General features: G+C 37.2%; 5 protein-coding genes and 1 long non-coding RNA gene across 6 annotated transcripts; all 6 read left to right on the forward strand.

Annotated features, from left to right (window-relative positions):
* Positions 1–384: 384 nt before the first annotated feature.
* Positions 385–8,137, forward strand: zmpste24 (zinc metallopeptidase, STE24 homolog). The gene is made up of 10 exons (XM_084393302.1): positions 385–771; positions 977–1,123; positions 1,468–1,554; positions 2,501–2,617; positions 2,717–2,869; positions 2,954–3,095; positions 3,218–3,396; positions 5,669–5,773; positions 6,041–6,184; positions 6,788–8,137. The coding sequence occupies exons 1-10, from the start codon at positions 664–666 to the stop codon at positions 7,010–7,012; spliced, it is 1,407 nt and encodes a 468-aa protein (XP_084249428.1). The 5' UTR covers positions 385–663; the 3' UTR covers positions 7,013–8,137.
* Positions 8,138–9,001: 864 nt separating this feature from the next.
* atp5if1b (ATP synthase inhibitory factor subunit 1b) lies at positions 9,002–10,537 on the forward strand. Its single transcript, XM_084393669.1, has 3 exons — positions 9,002–9,145; positions 9,853–9,965; positions 10,205–10,537. The coding sequence occupies exons 1-3, from the start codon at positions 9,077–9,079 to the stop codon at positions 10,344–10,346; spliced, it is 324 nt and encodes a 107-aa protein (XP_084249795.1). The 5' UTR covers positions 9,002–9,076; the 3' UTR covers positions 10,347–10,537.
* A 242-nt stretch (positions 10,538–10,779) lies between these two features.
* On the forward strand, positions 10,780–13,462 carry LOC311281035 (large ribosomal subunit protein uL13). The gene is made up of 7 exons (XM_084393666.1): positions 10,780–11,042; positions 11,724–11,796; positions 12,150–12,215; positions 12,319–12,420; positions 12,624–12,709; positions 12,881–12,940; positions 13,211–13,462. The coding sequence occupies exons 1-7, from the start codon at positions 11,022–11,024 to the stop codon at positions 13,418–13,420; spliced, it is 618 nt and encodes a 205-aa protein (XP_084249792.1). The 5' UTR covers positions 10,780–11,021; the 3' UTR covers positions 13,421–13,462.
* A 1,120-nt stretch (positions 13,463–14,582) lies between these two features.
* LOC311281039 lies at positions 14,583–14,978 on the forward strand. The gene is made up of 2 exons (XR_014625762.1): positions 14,583–14,683; positions 14,893–14,978. It is a non-coding gene; the product is annotated as an uncharacterized lncRNA (long non-coding RNA).
* Positions 14,979–15,450: 472 nt separating this feature from the next.
* LOC311281037 (large ribosomal subunit protein uL13-like) lies at positions 15,451–18,016 on the forward strand. The gene is made up of 8 exons (XM_084393668.1): positions 15,451–15,557; positions 15,766–15,851; positions 15,975–16,098; positions 16,751–16,814; positions 16,918–17,019; positions 17,229–17,314; positions 17,488–17,547; positions 17,810–18,016. The coding sequence occupies exons 2-8, from the start codon at positions 15,826–15,828 to the stop codon at positions 17,882–17,884; spliced, it is 537 nt and encodes a 178-aa protein (XP_084249794.1). The 5' UTR covers positions 15,451–15,557; positions 15,766–15,825; the 3' UTR covers positions 17,885–18,016.
* A 1,157-nt stretch (positions 18,017–19,173) lies between these two features.
* Positions 19,174–21,273, forward strand: commd9 (COMM domain containing 9). Its single transcript, XM_084393667.1, has 6 exons — positions 19,174–19,279; positions 19,373–19,498; positions 20,051–20,190; positions 20,296–20,330; positions 20,450–20,553; positions 20,807–21,273. Exons 1-6 carry the CDS (start codon positions 19,229–19,231, stop codon positions 20,942–20,944), a joined length of 594 nt encoding a protein of 197 aa, XP_084249793.1. The 5' UTR covers positions 19,174–19,228; the 3' UTR covers positions 20,945–21,273.
* Positions 21,274–21,456: the final 183 nt, after the last annotated feature.

The following is a 21,456-nucleotide window of genomic DNA, read 5'->3' on the forward strand; positions in this document are numbered from 1 at the left end:
CTAACTTTTAAAAACGGGATATCAGTTTGTTCTTTCTGGTACAGGTACTATATAAATAAATAAATAAAAATAAAAACTGGTGCATAAAGGTGCCGAAAGTTGAAGAAACACACTCATATACATTTATATTTCGCAAGTGTCTGACTAATGTAACATTTGTGACTACTTTAATAATATTTGAATGTAGTGCTGAAGACTTTGCTCGCATCATTTTGACTGCAGTGGAACCGTTTAACTAAAGACTAATAAACATAATACCTGATTAATCAGTCATTTTTATACATGAATCCAGTTTATCACAGAACCTTCATAAATCGTACATTTTAATTTACCAAACTATCATACAATTACAAATAAAAATGGCTCAGGAACCCATTTTGTTCTGCTCTGGTGTCCGGTCGAACACAGTTTCTAGTTACACCCTATTTTCAGATGAATGGAAAAGGAAGTGATATAGCATGAGTTATCGTTATTTGTGCATCTCTGCATGTAGTTTCTCTAATATATGGACATAGCACATACACATTCTCGTAAGGTTCAAGTCTCGTATTGGGTCGGAACAGGTACGAAGATTATCTGTTGCCTTGAATGAAGCAGACTCCTGAATTACTGGATAGCCCGAGCTAATTAACGGTGCCAACTAATAACTACCAAGCCGGAATAATGCTGCAGGAAATTCTTGCATTACCAGTTGAAGACAAAATCTTTTACGCTGTCCTGGTCTTCTCATGGACGGTGTATATTTGGGAGGCCTACCTCGCCTATAGACAGGTGAGCATATGCTCATTGCTTTGTTATGTTTGTGGAAAGCATTTCATGTCAGACACTTTATGCATGTATGCATTTCTATTCTAATTTGCATATTTTGATTATTAAAGTCCAAATTCTTCCCTTTTAGAGTTTTGTTCAAATGCAGTTTGATGTACTGAAACGCTAAACCCTGTATAAACACCCAGACACGTTTGACCTTTCACAGAGGAAGATCTACAGGACAACAATGCATGTGCCCACTGAGCTGGGCAAGATAATGGATTCAGAGACCTTTGAAAAATCTCGCCTCTATCAGCTGGACAAGAGCAACTTTGGCTTCTGGTCTGGACTATACTCTGAGGCAGAGGGCACGGTGAGCTTAAAATCACATCCAAAGAGATTTTTGTCAGTTTCAAAGATTTAAAACTGCCTCCTAAGTGGTGGGGTGATTATGTATTCATTTTATTTTTTTATTTATTTTTTTAAATAAAGTATGATGCAGTCTTTTTCATATAATGCACTGTTTTATGTTCAGTCAACTTCACACCTGAATGTTTCTATTACAAGTTTCTCATGAGGTGGGAAAATCATGCACTTTGTGGATTCATTCTGAATAAGCATGGACTGCAAATCTTAAATTAACTTCTTTTATGTTTTTTTCCTCTGTTTTTACTTTCATCTGTCTCTTCCCTTTTTTTGTCTTGTTTTATGTTGTAGCTGATACTGCTCCTGGGAGGAATTCCATTCCTTTGGAAAGTGTCAGGGAATCTCACAGCTCGTTTTGGTTTAGGTCCAGAGTACGAGGTAGGTTATAAATGTCTTTACTGTCACTTTTGATCGATTTAATGCATCCTTGCTTAATAAAAGTAATAATTTAAACTTTTAAACGGAATAAAAATAAAATTTTGAACGGTATTGTATATTGTTTCAAAAGCTTTCTATTTCAGATGAATGATGTTCTTTTGAATGTTCTATTCATCAAAGTATCCTTAAAAAAATTTATACAACTGTTTTTAACATCATCATAATAATAATAATAATAATAATAATGATAATAAATGCTTCTTGAGCAGCAAATCAGAATATTATAATCATTTCGAGCACGCAGGCGCAGGCTCTTCATCAGACGTCTGATGAAGAGCCTGCGTGCTCGAAACGTTACCGCTATGCGATAGTTGTCTTTACAATAAATATTTTTGATAATTTTGGAGCTTAGGTGTTGCCGACTTTACTTTAATTTTTATTTTAAAATATATTAAAATAAAATTTCACAATATTACTCTTTTTGCTGTATTTGGATCAAATAAATGCAACCTTAGTAAGCAAAAAATACACCTTTTAAAAATCTTTAAAACTTTTGAACGGTAGTGTACATTGATCTTGTCATGAAAATAGCCATAGATGCTGGTATGGCAATAAAAACAAACACTTCCCCACGAACAGTAGTTTGGTTAGGGTTAGAAAATTAAAGTGTTTTTTAAAACTTGAATGCATGTAAACATATTGTAGGAGACCTCCAAAACAAAATAACAACCTTTAAAATAGCATAATAGGGGGACATCTTGAAAACTAAGGTTGTTTTCCATTTTAATGACATTTTATGTGAAAATTAATATCTTGCTTTTAGTAGTCTAATCACATTAATACATAAATATATTGTATACTGTACATACTATATACTGCTGAAATATTAAGAGTTTTTATACTAGTATGCTATTCTGAACATCTCAAATGGTCTTCTTACCTTCAGATCTCCCATTCTTTGGCGTTCCTGATGTTAGCGACACTCTTTAGTGCTTTCACTGGCCTTCCCTGGAGCCTCTATAACACTTTTGTTATTGAGGAGAAGCATGGATTCAACCAGCAGGTAGATAAAGTCTAGATCACATCTATCTTTCTGTTATAGCAGGAATAAAACTGATGATGAAATGTACTGAAAGCTCTTTCATTTGTCCCTTGCTTATAGACGCTGGGTTTCTTCCTGAAAGACGCTCTCAAGAAGTTTGCTGTGACTCAGTGTATTTTGTTGCCAGTGACATCATTACTCCTCTACATCATCAAGATTGGTGGTGATTACTTCTTCATCTATGCCTGGCTCTTCACACTCATCGTCTCACTGGTCAGTTTTCTGTGCTTCTGCTGCACGTGTTGTCTGTGATGATAAACAAAAAGTGGCCTGAACTGTCCCTTCTTTGGTCTACAGATTCTGGTGACTATCTACGCAGACTACATCGCCCCTCTGTTTGATAAGTTCACTCCGCTGCCAGATGGAGAGCTGAAGAGTGAGATTGAGAGCATGGCAAAATCTATCTACTTCCCTCTCACCAAGGTCTATGTAGTGGAAGGTACAGGAAACTATAATCCTCTTTTAATTTTTGTTACTTTCTATTGAACTATAATTGTCTCAGTCTTGATATCTTGCCCTCTTTTCTCCCTTCTCCTAACATTTCTGTTCACTCTTTTCTAGGTTCAAAGAGATCTTCCCACAGTAATGCCTACTTCTATGGTTTCTTCAAAAATAAGCGCATTGTGCTATTTGACACTCTTCTGGAGGACTACTCCCCTTTAAATAAATCTGGAGAGAAAGAGCCAGGAACGGTAGAGGAGAATGAGGCGGTGGCCGATGAAAGCAAGTCCAAACCAAAGGTCAGAGGGTCAGGGCCAAAACAATAACAAATGTGATAAAATGCTGTATTGTAGGGATGCACCGAAATTCCGGCTACCGAAATTTGGCGCTCTTTAATACGGTGTGACCGATCAATGTAGCCGCCTCAGTTCAAGCGACAGCACGGTTCAAGTGCACATGAACCGATCATCTCATCTCCTCTTTACTAATAGTCAGTTACAGCACGAAATAAACATGGGTGAACAGAACACCAGAAGGTATGTTGAAAGATACATTACAACTTGAGGCAATGAATCCTGTCTCATTGAATCGCTCAATCAGAGTTTGGGGAAGACGCCAGTAAAACAACTTGTAGACAATACAATTTCACGCTACATTACGTCAAGAAAACTATTCAATTCTATAAACTCATTATAAAAATAACTAGAGATGAGCATTTTGCTAAATAGATGCACTGTATTACATAATCATTATATTTTTACTTAAAGGGTTAGTTCACCCAAAAATGAAAATTCTCTCATTAATTACTTACCCTCATGTCGTTCCAAACCCTCAAGACCTTCGTTCATCTTCGGAACACAAATTAAGATATTTTTTATGAAATCCGAGAGCTTTTTCTGACCCCTTTTCTAAAATTATTTATATAGTAGAAACAATTCTGTTAATAAAAAGTTGATATAAAAACTGCCTTATGTGCAATTTTCTCTCAGTCAAAAACTCAGTTTTAGCTCTTGGAGTATTGATTATTTAAAAAGTTTGATTAATTATTTGATTTAATTTATTATTTATTTTCAGTTTTCGGCCAAGTGCATTCTGAATTTTCTGTTTCAGCCCCAAATTTTCATTTCGGTGCATCCCTACTGTATTGCATTTTCACATTCATTATAGTTCAAAGGTTTGGGGTCAGTACAGTATAAAAATATTTATGTTGAAAAATAATGAAAAAAAATAAAATGCTGTTCCTAAAAAAAAAGTTTCCACAAAAATATTAATCACTGCAGCACAACTGTTTTATACTGATTCTGAAGGATGGTGGGACACTGAAAACTGGAGTAATGGCTATCATCACAGTTTTAATTAGTAATTAAAGCTGCAAGCAGCATTTATCGGGGTTCAAGCAATTAAGGATTTTAAGGCCTTTAAGCACAAAAGCATCAAAAGTTATTAACTTTTATTTAGCAAGCATGTAACCACTGACATAATAGATGGAAAACACCATTTACAGCCAATACAGGCAATATACCATAGGAAATATATGGTTTTAAAGCTTTTTAACAGTTATAGCGCCACCTATGGTCCGATCTCCATAAAATGTTGCATGCTTCTTTATGATGTTATGTCACATATGCTCACCAATTTTTGTGAAGTTCTGAGTTTTTATTTAGGATTTATAGGCTTTTTAGTGTGTTTTGCCACGCCCATTTTATAAATGACACTATTACAGCCATCCAAATGCAAAAGTTCAACTTTTTTTTCGATAATTATTGAGTCCTAGACTGGTTTGGTTCTGATCGGGCGAAAAACCAGGGACTAGTTCGCAAAAGTAGGTTTTGGACAAAATGCGACATAGCAGAAAATTTTTCCTGCCTAAATCGAATTTTGAATTTTGAGACAAGGCATTTTGTCTGCCTTGAGCCAGGGATCACAGTGGTGTAAGAAGGCACTTGAGTCTAGGACAAAGAGTCCAAACGGTCTAAGAGTTATGAGCGGTTTTGTACTTTTGGTTGCTGTAGCGCCACCTATGGGCCAATCGGGGTCATACTCTGATAGGTTGTCCCCAAATTGAGACCTACCATCTGGCCTAGTTTCATGTCTCTAGGCCTTACGGTTTGGCCTGCACGATGCGTTTTACGAATCCTAACAATTACAATAGGGTTTCAGCATTTCATGCTTGAACCCCTAATAAGAATGGCATGAAACTCGGCATGCTTCTTCACCATGTTATGACACATATGCTCATCAATTTTGGTGAAGTTCTGAGTTTTCATTTGGGATTTATAGGTTGTAATTTCTGATAAGTTGTAATAAGTTTTCACAATATTAGTTTTTACTGTATTTTTAATCAAATAAATGCAGTTTTGTTGAGCATAAGAAAAAGACATGAAAAAAATCTTACAGACCCTAAACTTTTGATTAATAGTGCAAGAAAAAAAAAAAAATAGCAGGCCATAACAATATTACAAAAAGTGGGTACTGCATCATTTCCATGTGTCTCTTACACTGCATTTTGTAGCCATTTATTTTCAATGTTTCAAAATGTTTTTTTTTTTGTTTTTTTTTCTATATATTTAGAACAAGAAACAGGGCTGCAGTAACCCTGAGGTTCTGGCCGTTCTTGGACATGAACTGGGACATTGGAAACTAGGCCACACAGTCAAGAACATTGTCATCAGCCAGGTGAGTTGCTGTCTGTGTGGCTGTGCTTTTTTTTTACTTTATCTGTCAATGACCAGGTTAGTAGTGTTCAAAAAGGAAATGCATTCTTGTCTTGTGGTATTTCTCACAGCTACTATATCAATTGTTTTTGTCACTGCACATTCTTGAATTCTGCAATGTCAGTTTCTCCGAAAACTCTTGTTTTAGTGTTGATTTCCTGTCTTTTTAAGAGCATTTGAAAAGAGGACCATAATTGTATGATGTTAATGTCTCCATGTTTCTTTACAGATGAACTCCTTCCTGTGTTTCTTCCTCTTTGCTGTGCTGATTGGTCAAAAAGAGCTCTTCATGGCATTTGGTTTTCATGACATCCAACCGACTCTTATCGGGCTGATGATCATCTTTCAGTTTATCTTCTCACCTTACAATGAGGTAACGCATCTTACTTTTTTTCCTTGCCCCTTCCTTTCTCTGAAAAGTATATGCGGGCTCATTTGTTAACCTGCGTGCAAACATTTTTGATTAGAAATTATGATCCATGCAGGACATTAGAATACATTTGTAAAAGACATGGGCTGCATCCGATATCACATACTTCCAAACTATATAGTAGGCGAAAAACAGTATGTGACAAAAGAATTATGTCCAAATTTATAGTACTCATAAAAGAGTAGGCAAAAAGTACCCGGATGACCCACTACTTCCAGTCATATACTGAAGTGTGAATTTGATGAACACTTTACTATCCCATGAGGCCACAGGAGAGGATTTGTGAATGGCAGTGAAGCAACTCAACTGGTAGGTCACGAGATAATGACATGGCGAATGTAGTACGTCCAGATTACATTCATACTACACACACTCATACTATATAGATAGAACTTAAATTTGTATCAGTCATAAAGTAATTAAAGTAATTACTTATTAAAAATAAGTACCCACCCAAGAGTATGCGATTTCAGATGCAGGAATGCAAATTTTCTGAATAAGCAAATACATCTGATCCATGTTCACCTTCTTTTTTTCCTTCTGCAGTTGCTGTCGTTCTGTCTGACAGTGTTGAGCCGACGGTTCGAGTTTCAGGCAGATGCATTTGCGCGCAGTATGGGCCGATCGTCTGAGCTGTACTCCGCTCTCATCAAGCTCAATAAAGACAACCTGGGCTTTCCTGTTGCAGATTGGCTGTTCTCTATGTGGCATTACTCCCATCCTCCCCTGCTAGAGCGACTCAGAGCCCTCACTGGGCCCAAGCAAGACTGACAGCTTAGCAAGGGGGGGCCACGTTCACCACTCGCTCCCCCGAAAAGGGGTCTCCGCCGGCCGCTGTTGGCCCTCTGATATCAATGCCTATTTCTCTCTCTTTCCCTATCTTTTATTTCTATTCCTCTTTCTAAGTGTTTGGGTTTTGTCATTTTGTTTATCACCTTGGAAGGAAGTCTAAATTGTTTTCAGATGGACTCAGACAATTCAGTGTACAAGATGTTAAGTTTGTGCATTCCGTATGCATTTTGCAATTGTTCTTGATATGATTTTGATAGTTTTAATTCGATTATACATTTTAGCTGTGAATTGCCCCTCCTGTTCTTTAGAACCATGCATTTCCACTTTGATTTAGTGTAATCCACTTGGACTGTGAGAGAGAGGAGGTTAAAACATTTCAGAGGGGAATGAGGATTGTCTGCAGTATAATAAAGCACATGGTTCAAATGACAGATGTTATGTGAGACCGCTATTCTTAACTTGTATGGCTCAATAAGGCCTACTAAAATGTCTATTCCAATTTTAGTTCTTTTGACAAAATTTTGAAATAATTTTGTGTTTTGTTCTACTTTTATAACCAAAAAAGGGTTTGAGCGTTTGTGTAAGTAAATAATTTTTTGTGAAATAAGAGCAACGTACAAGGGCAAAGGTGACTTTAAAAAATATTTAATGAGTGGTTAGAAATCTTGTTTAATTATTTAGTTATTTTTCTCTCTGTGCCTGAGTGTGCAAGATGTTACTATGAGAATGTGTCACATCTTTTTTTCCCTCATTTGCTCAATTTAATCCCTGAATCGTATCAGTTTTGCTGGTGGCTTGGAACTGCATTTGTATGGATTCTTATGAGTTTTAAGATTAGGAATACACATGGCTGTTAAATTTAATGTCAAAATGTTGGACTCTTAAGACTTTTACTGTGACTGGTATGTTAATGGCTTAAAGAGTCCATGAAATGCCTACCTATTGAAAATTAGCCCTAAAAAGTAACATCCTTAGAGTAATATGGCTGTGGGTTCATACTTATCCCCAAGGAATATGTCTTTGATATCTGGAATGACTGACTGAATAGACTGGAAAGATGAACTTTTGCATCACTATGAATAAAATAAAAAAAAGATCACAACACCTTTGGTATAAGTTTATTTTATGTATCTATTTAATGTTTTTGTGAATGTTCAGGAACTCACATGCTCCAAAATTGAGAGATGTCAAGGAAAACATTCCACTGTAAATGAATTAGATACAACATATAATTTGGTAGTAAAACATAAACCCATGTTTAGTCCTTAGTCCCAGACTATAATGCATGTTTGAGCTGTTTTAACCTAAACCAACTTGCACTGCCATCAGCGCCATTGTTTTGTCTCTAGAATCCACACCATCAAAGTTTTTTTTCTAAATATAGCCTACTTAAATGCTCTGATTTAGCTATAGGGCTATCTAAGACCTGTGAAACCGAGGCATAGTGTTTGTTTGTCCCATCGGGTAATCAAAAGTTCTACACACACTTGCTGTCTTCACGCCCACTTTAACGCTAGCGCCAAAGACCGCAAGTGTGGGTATTTGGACTATGGTCAAAGAACTTGTATATAGCTTCTATACTCAGCTATGGTTTCGGACGCCACAACAAATGGCTGTCCTTCCCATTTAAAATTGTGCTCTATTTAAGGGTATAGGGGGCGATTTCGGAAACAGCCATAGATTTGTTTGTAGTTTTGTAAGAATATATATTTGCTCTTTATATATATTCATAGATAGATACATAAATGTATACATATAAACAGCATGTGATCCACGGTTGTCGACTGTTCCATTGTTTCTTAAAAAAACAAAACAAAAACAACCCACTAAGCTCTCTGTTTTTTTTGTTTTGTTTTTTTGTACTATCTATATTTTCAATAATAGAACAAACTCATGTTCTAAATTACCCGTGGATAACAGCAGCGATTGTAAGTAGAGCTCACCTATTTTTCTATGATAATGGTACGTTCCTGTTTTGAGCCTACATAAGACAGAAGCGCACTTTCATGTCAGTGCATGAATGTATGAGCACATGAAGAGAAAATGGCGAGGTTTCTAAACTCTAATATAAGGAAGTTTTTGGCCACACAGATCAGGATGTCGTCTGACCAGGTAGATATATAAAAACCGTAGCCTGGGCAAAAAGGATTTCACAGTATTTCAAAGCCTGTTCAGCACGCACTGTCAGTTTGTTGCCATGTAACAGTTATTTCGTCAATTGTTTGCTGAATAAATGCGTATTATACACGTGACCCTAACCCTATGTTATAACGTTGGTAAAACGTGTCAACACAGGACTTTTTTTTACGTAATTATACAACAAGAGCGCTTTCAGGTTGCCCTTGTGGTATGACCCTTTTGTTTACATTCTGGATAAGTCTACATTATTTGCTTTCTACTCAAACTCCTAGAGCAGAACAGTGTATTCATATGTTCAGATGTGTGTGTGTATATATATATGTATATATGTATATATATATATATATATATATATATATATATATATATATATATATATATATATATATATATATATTATTATTATTATTATTATTATTATTATTATTATTATTATTATTATTATTAATAATAATAATAATAATAATAATAATAATAATAATAAAAAATTATATATGTGTATATATATATATATATATATTAAAAAATACACATGCATACATACATAATATAAAATTACTTTGCATATTGGCCGTTGCATATTGTGCTTGACAATCCATGGAGTTGTTGCTAATTGCTGGTAGGGTAATAAATAAACAATTGTCTTGTGCAATCTGTGCCTGTCTCTCCCCCTGATAAAGCTAGGAGAACTGGGTAAAGGTGCTGGGAAAGGAGGTGGTGGTGGAGGTGCGGTGAGGGAGGCAGGAGGTGCGTTCGGCAAGAAACAGGCCGCTGAGGAGGAGATGTACTTCAAGTGAGTGGTTTTTCTTGATCTCATTGTGAACTTCATCTTTCACACTAGATCTCTACTGCTTACATGGGTATCAGCAAGATCAGCCCTCTCCATATTTGAGTCTGCCATGTGCCATTGTAAATCTTGCACAGTCTTTCATTGCTCTGTTTTACTTGAGAAGGATTTAAGATATTCACCCATTTGAAGCCACCCAAAAAGTAATTTCATGTCTTATTCTTCCTCTCTTATCACTTTCACAGGAGAAAAGAGCAAGAACAATTAGCTGCTCTGAGAAGACACCACCAGGATGAGATTGACCACCACAAGAAGGAAATTGAGAGATTACAACAGGAGATCAGTCGCCATGAGGGCAAAATCAGAAAACTTAAACATGATGACTGAGACTGGCGAACCAAGACATTACATTTCATTAACAAATACCCCACAAAGAATGTTTTAAACTTCAATAAATTATTGTGGATCCTTTGTTTTAAGAAAGACTATAAGACATATATGATTGAAACACTGAAATAATATAATGTATTAAATCAGTACAGTTTCTCCTCTTGTCAATAAACATGTCTAAAAAATGACGTTGTCTTGGTATAAATGATATGCTTGGTGCACAAAGATAGCAATTGATTTGAGCATCAACATTCATCTGTAAATTATAACAGTTTCAGTTAGTCTGAGAAAATTGTACCAAATAAAATTACACGCGTTTTAGATACTTTTATTATCTGATCAACCCATTTAAGCAGGTCTTGACACTAATGAGCCAATCAGGTGTGTTGATTTAGGCTGTATTGTTGGGCCTTCAGGAACAGATTGCTTTACCGCATTAAAAGCTATTCAAGACACAACAGAAATTCATTTATTTGATTATGTAAATTTAGAGCCCTTGTAGCTCATTTGCGCTCCAGTTGATGGCAGCAGAAATAAATAATCAGATTACAAACGTCCTCGGAAGAACAGCGACAGCGAGTCTGACACGTCATTTCCGATGATGCGTAAAGCCCCGCCCATGCCCCTGTCTTTTACATCGGGCGGCCCCTCGTGTCTTTCTTTTCCCACATCATGGCGGACCGGTTCAATAAGGTGCGTTCGGGTGGTGCGAATTACATTAAATATCTTGATTTTCCTCAGCGAGGGAATGTGATATTTGGGGGCTAATGTGTAGGTAACGTCACCTGCCGCTGTTTGCGTTATTTGGGTTCCGTTTTAAGCGGTAGAACTGCTATTTTTGGGAGAGAAATTTAACCACGCATCATGTCTTGCTGGAAGTTACAGGCCTGTAGTGATCGTAACACTCGTGGTGCAGTAAAAACCGGACTAGCGTTGCTGTCAATGTTCAGGTACTCTATAAATTAGCTAAATTACTTTATTTCAGAATGTTTTGGGAGTATGTAACTGACGATTGGACTGGTCTCGGAGCGTTTATTTCAACGCTTATTAATTGAAATTCGTTTTACTGCAAGCGGCGCGAATGTTTCTGGCATTGCTTCTTTGCAAAGATCACGTCTTGAATAGTATTATATCATTAAATGTATAGAAAAGCTGTTGGTGGCGTATTAATCTGCTAGGTAACACATGGCTAACGTCAGATGTGCTTTTTGTCGATGATTAGCTCGCAACCACAATTAAGTATTCGAGTTTAACGACCATGAGAATACTTTACGTGCACTACCATCTGAGACAAAAAGCTATGATTTGATAGAAGAATATACAATTATTCGTCAATTTCTTACTAATAAAACACCTGGTTTCACTTCTTCACAGGTTTTGATCCTTGATGGCAGAGGCCATCTACTGGGTCGTCTCGCCGCAATTGTGGCCAAGCAAGTGTTGCTGGGTATGTTTATACTAAATTTATTTTAAAGGTTTTTTTTTTTTTTTAGTTTTTTTAGGCTACGCTTTAAGGTGTCATTATACACTATGCATATAAATTTACCAATCATGCATAAGTTACTTATATAACTTACGTTATGTCCTATAGTTATAGGACATAAAGGGATTTTTTTTTTGTGTGTGTGAAAAGCCAGTTCACACATAAGAACTGTTTATTTGCCCTCAAATTACCCTAACTTATATTTTAAGAATCAGATTGTTACCAGACTGTCATGCATAAAATGGGTTTCAACCAATGGCAGTTTATTTTTATCTTGACTGATAGTTTTAGTAGTAATTTTTGTGCTTTGTTTACAGGACACAAAATTGTGGTGGTGAGGTGTGAAGGTATCAACATTTCTGGGAACTTCTACCGCAACAAACGTAAGTTTGACCACCTATAAGTATGTTGGGTTTTAAGTACACTGACTTTGACCAATGTGAAGCTATTGAATTGTGTGGTGCTAAATGGCATGTGTTTGTGCAGTGAAGTATTTGGCCTTCCTCCGCAAGAGGATGAACACCAACCCTTCCCGTGGACCATATCACTTCAGAGCCCCCAGCAGGATCTTCTGGAGGACAGTAAGAGGTGAGCTTTTTTTGTCCTCTCCTCGGACACTTTGCAGTGGTTACGTTTCAAACAATGATGAACCCTTTTATCCCGAATCTGAATCCAGTTTGATGATTCCAATCTACGGATCTGACTACTGAGTTTGAATGTCACTGAGATAATCTGTGATTAGCTGCACACTTTCAATGGATGTGTGAGTGAATGTTGACTTTCTTGAACAGGTATGCTTCCACACAAAACCAAGAGAGGTCAGGCTGCTCTGGACAGGCTGAAGGTCTTTGATGGCATCCCACCTCCTTATGACAAGGTAGATTATTCAGTCAATTTAGTATTTCACAGATTAGTACTGTCAATGATGCTTTTTCACTGCCTTGTTTGACTGTCAACTGAGAATACACAAGACTATCTGAGACTTTGCTTCTCCTGGAGTTAGGAATTGGCTTTTTTTCTTTTTTTGATCTCCAATTCTTTTCCACAGAGAAAGCGTATGGTCGTCCCAGCTGCTCTCAAGATTGTGCGTCTGAAGCCCACACGCAAGGTGAGGTTTTTTTTGTGATGTCTCTTCAATGATATTTGAAATCGCTTTTTGTCAGTGATGTTTTTCCACAGCAAGTATGAGTTTAACGACCATGAATCCACTTCATGCACTACCAACTGAGACAAAAAGATATTAAATATTCCTTGTTTTACCTTGGCTATAAGGTCCAGAATATTTGAAACCCTGTAGATTTTGGCACTTAACTCTGGGCCTTTAAAAAAAAAAAGTGCCCCACTCATAACTTTCTGACTTTTTTTTTTTTTCCTGTAGTTTGCCCTGCTTGGAAGATTGGCCCATGAAGTTGGCTGGAAGTACCAGGCCATCACCGCCACCCTGGAGGAGAAAAGGAAGGAAAAGGCCAAATTGCGTTATTCCAAGAAGAAAATTCAGATCAAGCTCACCAAGCAGGCAGAAAAGAACGTTGAAAGCAAGATCGCAAAATACACTGATGTTCTTAAACAGTATGGTGTCCTTGTTTGAGCTGTTCCTGCAGCCAGTCAAAATAAATGTTTATAGAACGATTGTCTTGAGTGGGTTCGTTCTTTTTGCCTTTTTTCAAATGGTATATTTGGTTTGGTAAACTGTCATAATTGAATGTTTCTGTGGCACCTTTCCTTTGAGGATACTTGAGTTAAGCAAGTGTATTTCTACAATTGTTTAATTTATATTGACAACTGTTTCTTATGGCAGTCTACAAAAACGGTTTGTTGGAGACTCTTTAAAATGCTATGCTTCTAAAAGCACATTCAGCAAGCTGTTGATCAACTTTAAGGAATATTTCGCTTCAAAAAAATTGTCATTTACTCCCCCTCATGTTTCAAACCTGTATGAATTTGTCTTCTGCTGAACAAAGCTATTTTGAAGAATGTTGGAAACTAGATATTTGTACCCCATTTCTTTCCATAGGAGGGAAAAAATACTATGGAAGGCAATGGGGTAAATCAAACTTTAGTTGCAATGATCTTCAAAATATATAATTTGTGCTCAGACAAAATTATACAGGTTTGAAACATGAGGGTGAGTAAATGATGTTTTTTTATTTTTAAGTGAACTATTCCTTTGTTTACTGAACATGTATACGTAATTCCTATTGTGAATGGGCTTGTTCTGAAAGGGATGGTTCACCCAACAAGTAATGGTCCTTTACTCGCCCTCAAGTTTTTCATCTGCTCACTGCTTTGCAACTGCTGCTAAAGGTACGATCAGTCACTCATTCATATGCAGTTTGTCAATTTCTGTTGACTACGTTGAATAGTTGTTCATTCTGCCACTATTTCTTTCTGATTCAGGCTCCGTCGTCTAAAGATGTTGTGCGGCAGATCTGTGCTGAGTTTCCCAGCCGGAGCCTCCAAGTGTCAGTCTGTAATTGAGAGAACTGCCAATTCTGTCTGTTTCCAGCAGTGAAGCAATGCAGGTGGGTTCATGCCATATGATTTCAAATATTTCCCAGCTAAAATACCAGATGTATTTTACTCCGATGTTAATGTGAAAGTATGTTTCATTATTTTTTTGAAACCAAGTCAGAAATGGCTCATTTGGTCCATATACACCACCTATAAGTATGTTGGGTTTTAAGTACACTGACTTTGACCAATGTGAAACTATTGAATTGTGTGGTGCTAAATGGCATGTGTTTGTGCAGTGAAGTATTTGGCCTTCCTCCGCAAGAGGATGAACACAACCCTTCCCGTGGACCATATCACTTCAGAGCCCCCAGCAGGATCTTCTGGAGGACAGTAAGAGGTGAGCTTTTTTTGTTTTTGTCCTCTCCTCGGACACTTTGCAGTGGTTACGTTTCAAACAATGATGAACCCATTTATCCCGAATCTGAATCCAGTTTGATGATACCAATCTACGGATCTGACTACTGAGTTTGAATGTCACTGAGATAATCTGTGATTAGCTGCACACTTTCAATGGATGTGTGAGTGAATGTTGACTTTCTTGAACAGGTATGCTTCCACACAAAACCAAGAGAGGTCAGGCTGCTCTGGACAGGCTGAAGGTCTTTGATGGCATCCCACCTCCTTATGACAAGGTAGATTATTCTGAGTCAATTTAGTATTTCACAGATTAGTACTGTCAATGATGCTTTTTCACTGCCTTGTTTGTCAACTGAGAATACACAAGACTATCTGAGACTTTGCTTTTTCTGATTCAGGCTCCGTCTAAAGATGTTGTGCGGCAGATCTGTGCTGAGAGTTTCCCAGCCGGAGCCTCCAAGCGTCAGTCTGTAATTGAAAAAACTGCCAATTCTCTGTCTGTTTCCAGCAGTGAAGCAATGCAGGTGGGTTCATGCCATATGATTTCAAATATTTCCCAGCTAAAATACCAGATGTATTTTACTCCGATGTTAATGTGAAAGTATGTTTCATTATTTTTTTTGAAACCAAGTCAGAAATGGCTCATTTGGTCCATATACACCACCTATAAGTATGTTGGGTTTTAAGTACACTGACTTTGACCAATGTGAAACTATTGAATTGTGTGGTGCTAAATGGCATGTGTTTATGCAGTGAAGTATTTGGCCTTCCTCTGCAAGAGGATGAACACAACCCTTCCCATGGACCATATCACTTCAGAGCCCCCAGCAGGATCTTCTGGAGGACAGTAAGAGGTGAGCTTTTTTGTTTTTGTCCTCTCCTCGGACACTTTGCAGTGGTTACGTTTCAAACAATGATGAACCCATTTATCCCGAATCTGAATCCAGTTTGATGATTCCAATCTACGGATCTGACTACTGAGTTTGAATGTCACTGAGATAATCTGTGATTAGCTGCACACTTTCAATGGATGTGTGAGTGAATGTTGACTTTCTTGAACAGGTATGCTTCCACACAAAACCAAGAGAGGTCAGGCTGCTCTGGACAGGCTGAAGGTCTTTGATGGCATCCCACCTCCTTATGACAAGGTAGATTATTCTGAGTCAATTTAGTATTTCACAGATTAGTACTGTCAATGATGCTTTTTCACTGCCTTGTTTGTCAACTGAGAATACACAAGACTATCTGAGACTTTGCTTTTTCTGATTCAGGCTCCGTCTAAAGATGTTGTGCGGCAGATCTGCGCTGAGTTTCCCAGCCGGAGCCTCCAAGCGTCAGTCTGTAATTGAAAAAACTGCCAATTCTCTGTCTGTTTCCAGCAGTGAAGCGATACAGGTGGGTTCATGCCATATGATTTCAAATATTTCCCAGCTAAAATAGATGTACTTTACTCAGATGTTAATATGAAAGTATGTGTTTCATTGTCTATTGTAACCAAGTGTGAAACGGCTTATTTGGTCCGTAAGAGCTAAAAGAAAGTTGCAAACAATAAAGCAACTTTGTATTTTTCTGTCAGGCATTTGTGAGGGAAAAGGGTGTATGAATATCAAAGGAAAGAATAAATGGGTATTAATGTCACAATGCTTTATAAATTTATGTATTCAAAATGTTTGCTGGTCACAGATTTTACCACTGGCATGTTTACAAGTACTGTGTTTATTACACATATGTAGCCAGTGGTGGATTAAGACTCTTTGGTGCACCTGGGCACTGACACCTAGAGACCTGACCCTGTATGTCTGTATGATGTCGGATGTTGACGTCAATATGATGTTGGGTTCTGACGTCAACCCAACAAGTTCACACATAAAAACTGTTTACTTGCCCTCAAATTACCCTAAACTCATTTTTGGTCAACTTCTCTCTAAGAATCAGATTATGACCAGTGACATCTGTTGAAACCCATTTTATGCATATGACAGTCAACGGCAGGTTTTTTTTTTTTTTTTACATCGTTTTAGTAGTAATTCTTGTGCTTTGTTTACAGACCCCAATTGTGGTGGTGAGGTATGAAGGTATCAACATCTCTGGGAACTTCTACCGCAACAAAAGTAAGTTTGACCACCTATAAGTATGTTGGGTTTTATGTACACTGACTTTGACCAATGTGAAACTATTGAATTGTGTGGTGCTAAATGGCATGTGTTTGTGCAGTGAAGTATTTGGCCGCCTTCTGCAAGAGGATGAACACCAACCCTTCCCGTGGACCATATCACTTCAGAGCCCCCAGCAGGATCTTCTGGAGGACAGTAAGAGGTGAGCTTTTTTTGTTTTTGTCCTCTCCTCGGACACTTTGCAGTGGTTACGTTTCAAACAATGATGAACCCTTTTATCCCGAATCTGAATCCAGTTTGATGATTCCAATCTACGGATCTGACTACTGAGTTTGAATGTCACTGAGATAATCTGTGATTAGCTGCACACTTTCAATGGATGTGTGAGTGAATGTTGACTTTCTTGAACAGGTTTGCTTCCACACAAAACCAAGAGAGGTCAGGCTGCTCTGGACAGGCTGAAGGTCTTTGATGGCATCCCACCTCCTTATGACAAGGTAGATTATTCTGAGTCAATTTAGTATTTCACGGATTAGTACTGTCAATGATGCTTTTTCACTGCCTTGTTTGACTGTCAACTGAGAATACACAAGACTATCTGAGACTTTGCTTCTCCTGGAGTTAGGAATTGGCTTTTTTTCTTTTTTTGATCTCCAATTCTTTTCCACAGAGAAAGCGTATGGTCGTCCCAGCTGCTCTCAAGATTGTGCGTCTGAAGCCCACACGCAAGGTGAGGTTTTTTTTTGTGATGTCTCTTCAATGATATTTGAAATCGCTTTTTGTCAGTGATGTTTTTCCACAGCAAGTATGAGTTTAACGACCATGAATCCACTTCATGCACTACCAACTGAGACAAAAAGATATTAAATATTCCTTGTTTTACCTTGGCTATAAGGTCCAGAATATTTGAAACCCCATAGATTTTGGCACTTAATTCTGGGCCTTTAAAAAAAAAAAGTGCCCCACTTGTAACAATTTTCTTTTTTCTGTAGTTTGCCCTGCTTGGAAGATTGGCCCATGAAGTTGGCTGGAAGTACCAGGCCATCATCGCCACCCTGGAGGAGTAAAGGAAGGAAAAGGCCAAACTGTGTTATGCAGATCAAGCTCACCAAGCAAGCAGAAAAGAACATTGAAAAGCATTGGTGTCTTTGTTTGAGCTGTTCCTGCAGCCAGTTGAAATAAATGTTTATATTACCTATTGTCTTGAGTGGTTTCGTTCTTTTTGCCTTTTTTCAAATGGTATATTTGGTTTGGTGAACTTGTCATAATTTAATGTTTCTGTGGCAGCATTCCATAGAGGATACTTGAGTTAAAAATACTATGGAAGTCCATGGGGTATATCAACTGTTTAGTTACGACCTTCTTCAAAATATCTTTTGTGTTCGGCAGAAGAAAGAAATTCATACAGGTTTGAAACAACATGAGGGTCTCAAGGTAAGAGTAAATGATGACAGAATTTTCATTTTTAAGTGTACTATTCTTTTAAGTATGTTTACTGGACATATGTGTTATATACATAATTCCTATTGTGAATGAGCTTGTTCTGAAAGGATGGTTCACCCAAAAATGAATGGTCATTTACTCACCCTCAAGTTGTTCAAAACCTGTGTGAATTTCTTCTGCTGAACACAAAAGATAATGTGAAGAATGTTGGTAAGCAAGCAATTTATTGGCCCCATTGACTTCCAAATAAACCCTCTTCTCTCTTCCATGCTATGGCAGTCAATGGGGCCCATCAACTTGTCTGGTTACCCATATTTATTTTGTGTTCAGCAGAAGAAAGAAATTAATACAGGTTTGGAGCGACTTGGGGGTGAGTAAATTATGACAATTATCCCTTTAGGTCAGTGGTTCTCAATTCCAGTCCTCGGGACCCGCTGCTCTGCACATTTGTATGTCTCCCTTATTTAACACACCTGAACCAGATCATCAGCTCATTAGGAGAGACTCCATGAACTGAACTGAGTGTCAGATAAGAGACATACAAAATGTGCAGAGCAAGGGGTCCCGAGGACTGGAATTGAGAACCACTGCTTTAGGTGAACTCCCTTTAACACTACCACCTTTGTCAAAAGTATTCATTTCATGTTATCTAAACTTTGTTTGAATGTAGTAACTTGTGACTAGCTGCAAATAACTTTGGCTCCTAGTACCTTTTTATCTTAAAAGCTTTTAAAGCAGTAAAAAGCCGTTGGAGCATTTGTACTTGTTGAGAACAGAAGGAAAGGTGGAGAATATAAGATCTTATAAAAGCCTATCAAAATATATTCTGATTACTGACCGTCTTTATTTTCTATCACGAGATGTACACAAACCATTATAGTTTAGGAAATGGCGTTTTATGTAGGGTCTTTTATTTTGACACTTGTCTCTGTCGTGAATTCACGTGACCGCAACTTTCAGTCTGAAACATGGCTTTTCTTACAGAGGATCAGTTCACTGCTTTGCAACTGCTGTTAAAGGTATGATCAGTCACTCATTTATATGCAGTTTGTAAGTTTCTGTTGACTACGTTGAAAAGCCGTTCATTCTGCCATTATTTCTTTCTGATTCAGGCTCCGTCTAAAGATGTTGTGCGGCAGATCTGTGCTGAGAGTTTCCCAGCCGGAGCCTCCAAGCGTCAGTCTGTAATTGAAAAAACTGCCAATTCTCTGTCTGTTTCCAGCAGTGAAGCGATACAGGTGGGTTCTGAATCTGAAAGTGTGTTTCATTGTTTACTGTTGTAACCGGTGTGAAACCGAGTCAAATGAAAGTTGCACAATCATGTAATATATTTTTTCTGTCATGCATTTGTGAGAAAGATTCAATAAATGAATATTTATGTCGCAATGCTTTATAAATCACTTATTCGAAATGTTTGCTGGTCACATGTTACCACAGTTACTGTGATCATGTGTATATATGTATGTATTACACATTATATAGGCTAACAAATATGGTTGCTGTATTTTTCAGATGGGCAAACTAAGCAGTTTTGATCATGTGACTACAAACATGTTCACATAATTTCAAAATGGTTTTTTACTTTCATTTATAGTTGATAACTTTGAGAAATAGGCCTACTTTAGCAGCTCTTTTCACATCCTTCGAACCCAAAAGTTAATTTTGGTGTCAGGTTTTATTGGTTGGATTTAATAGGTTATAATGTTCCTTACAAAGCATACAAAACCACATAAATGTTGTTGGTGTTAATACATCCCTTTTTTATATTTTTATTTTTTATTCCTCAACAGTTGCTGACCGCTTTTCACACACTCTCGCATGATGTTGTGTACCAGAATCTAACCTCTCCGGAACAGATCCTGTCAATTTTCCCAGAATCATTCCACTCTAACCTAAAGAATCTGATCACCAAAATTCTCTTGGAAAACAGGTGGATACTTCTTTTAAACCTCCTTTTAGATCGTCAAATAACTGTATTGCAGAAATGTAACCTGCAGACAAGTGCGTAACATGTTTTTGGTGTAAACATTTTCAGTGTCACATGGAGAAATGATGCTTTGTCAAATCAAAGTGAGTGATTTTCTCATATTTTCATTGTATTGCAAGATGTTTGATGACATTGTATTTTATGCTTGTTGCCCATAATGAAATAATTTTGAAGTTGTGAAGTTATGACGTGTGTTTCATAGTTTCACTGCCAAAGCTGGTTGATATGGAGTGGCGAGTGGACATGAAAACTGCTTCAGACTCCTTGAGTCGTATGGCTGTGCCAACCTGTCTGTTGCAAATGAAAGTAAGATGCAGACATAATATATGCTGAAATTTAAAATGACTATTTTATTAACAGATATGTCTAATTAAAGATATTTATCTGATATAACAATGAAACATTGGTTTACAACAGTTATTTTTCTGAAATGAGAATAAAACATTGGTTTAAAACTTAATTTTGATGGATTGATAATATTGTAATATTTGGTAGTCCATATTTCAGACTTACAATTTTTTCAAAATACTTCTCACAACTCTGTGTTTGTTTACCGAAGCTCCAGGACACTCCATGCATTAGCGGCGGTCCAAGTGAGTCCACAATTACAATGGAGCTGAGTAGAGAGACACTGGACACCATGATAGACGGTTTGGGTCGCATCAGGGACCAACTGACTGCAGTGGCAAGGAAGTAGAGCAGAATGACAGATGTTGCCATCACACCTTTCTGTGGACATTCAGAAAAAAAAAAATACAACAACAAAACAATGGACATTAAAATATAAAGAATTGTAAACTGGGTTATCTGATTCCATTAGTTGGTTCTTGTTTTAATATGAGGTTTGTTTCATGTTTATAATATTTGTTATATAAAAGTTGTCACTTGATGTTTTTTTTTTTTTTTTGTTTTGTTTTTTCATTCTTGAAGTAGGCTACTTTTTATAGTCATGTGAAATTTTCACAGCAATAAACTGAAGAAAATGCTAAGCTAGTTTGCATGTTTCAATAAATTGACGTAATACAACTGCTTGGGTATTACATCACTTTCATGATATACAGTTACTGTTTTTATAACGTGAGTTAAAAGAGTTGGTTTTATGGCCACGAGAGGCGCTGTAACCGTTAGAATCTTTCCTGACAGTAGGAAATATTTCAAGTTAAAAGTTTCAGCTGCAGTGTGTGGGGAGGAAAATAATACTACACTCTT

Source organism: Rutilus rutilus (assembly GCF_951802725.1).
Source record: "Rutilus rutilus genome assembly, chromosome: 21".
Taxonomy (NCBI): Eukaryota; Metazoa; Chordata; class Actinopteri; order Cypriniformes; family Leuciscidae; genus Rutilus; species Rutilus rutilus.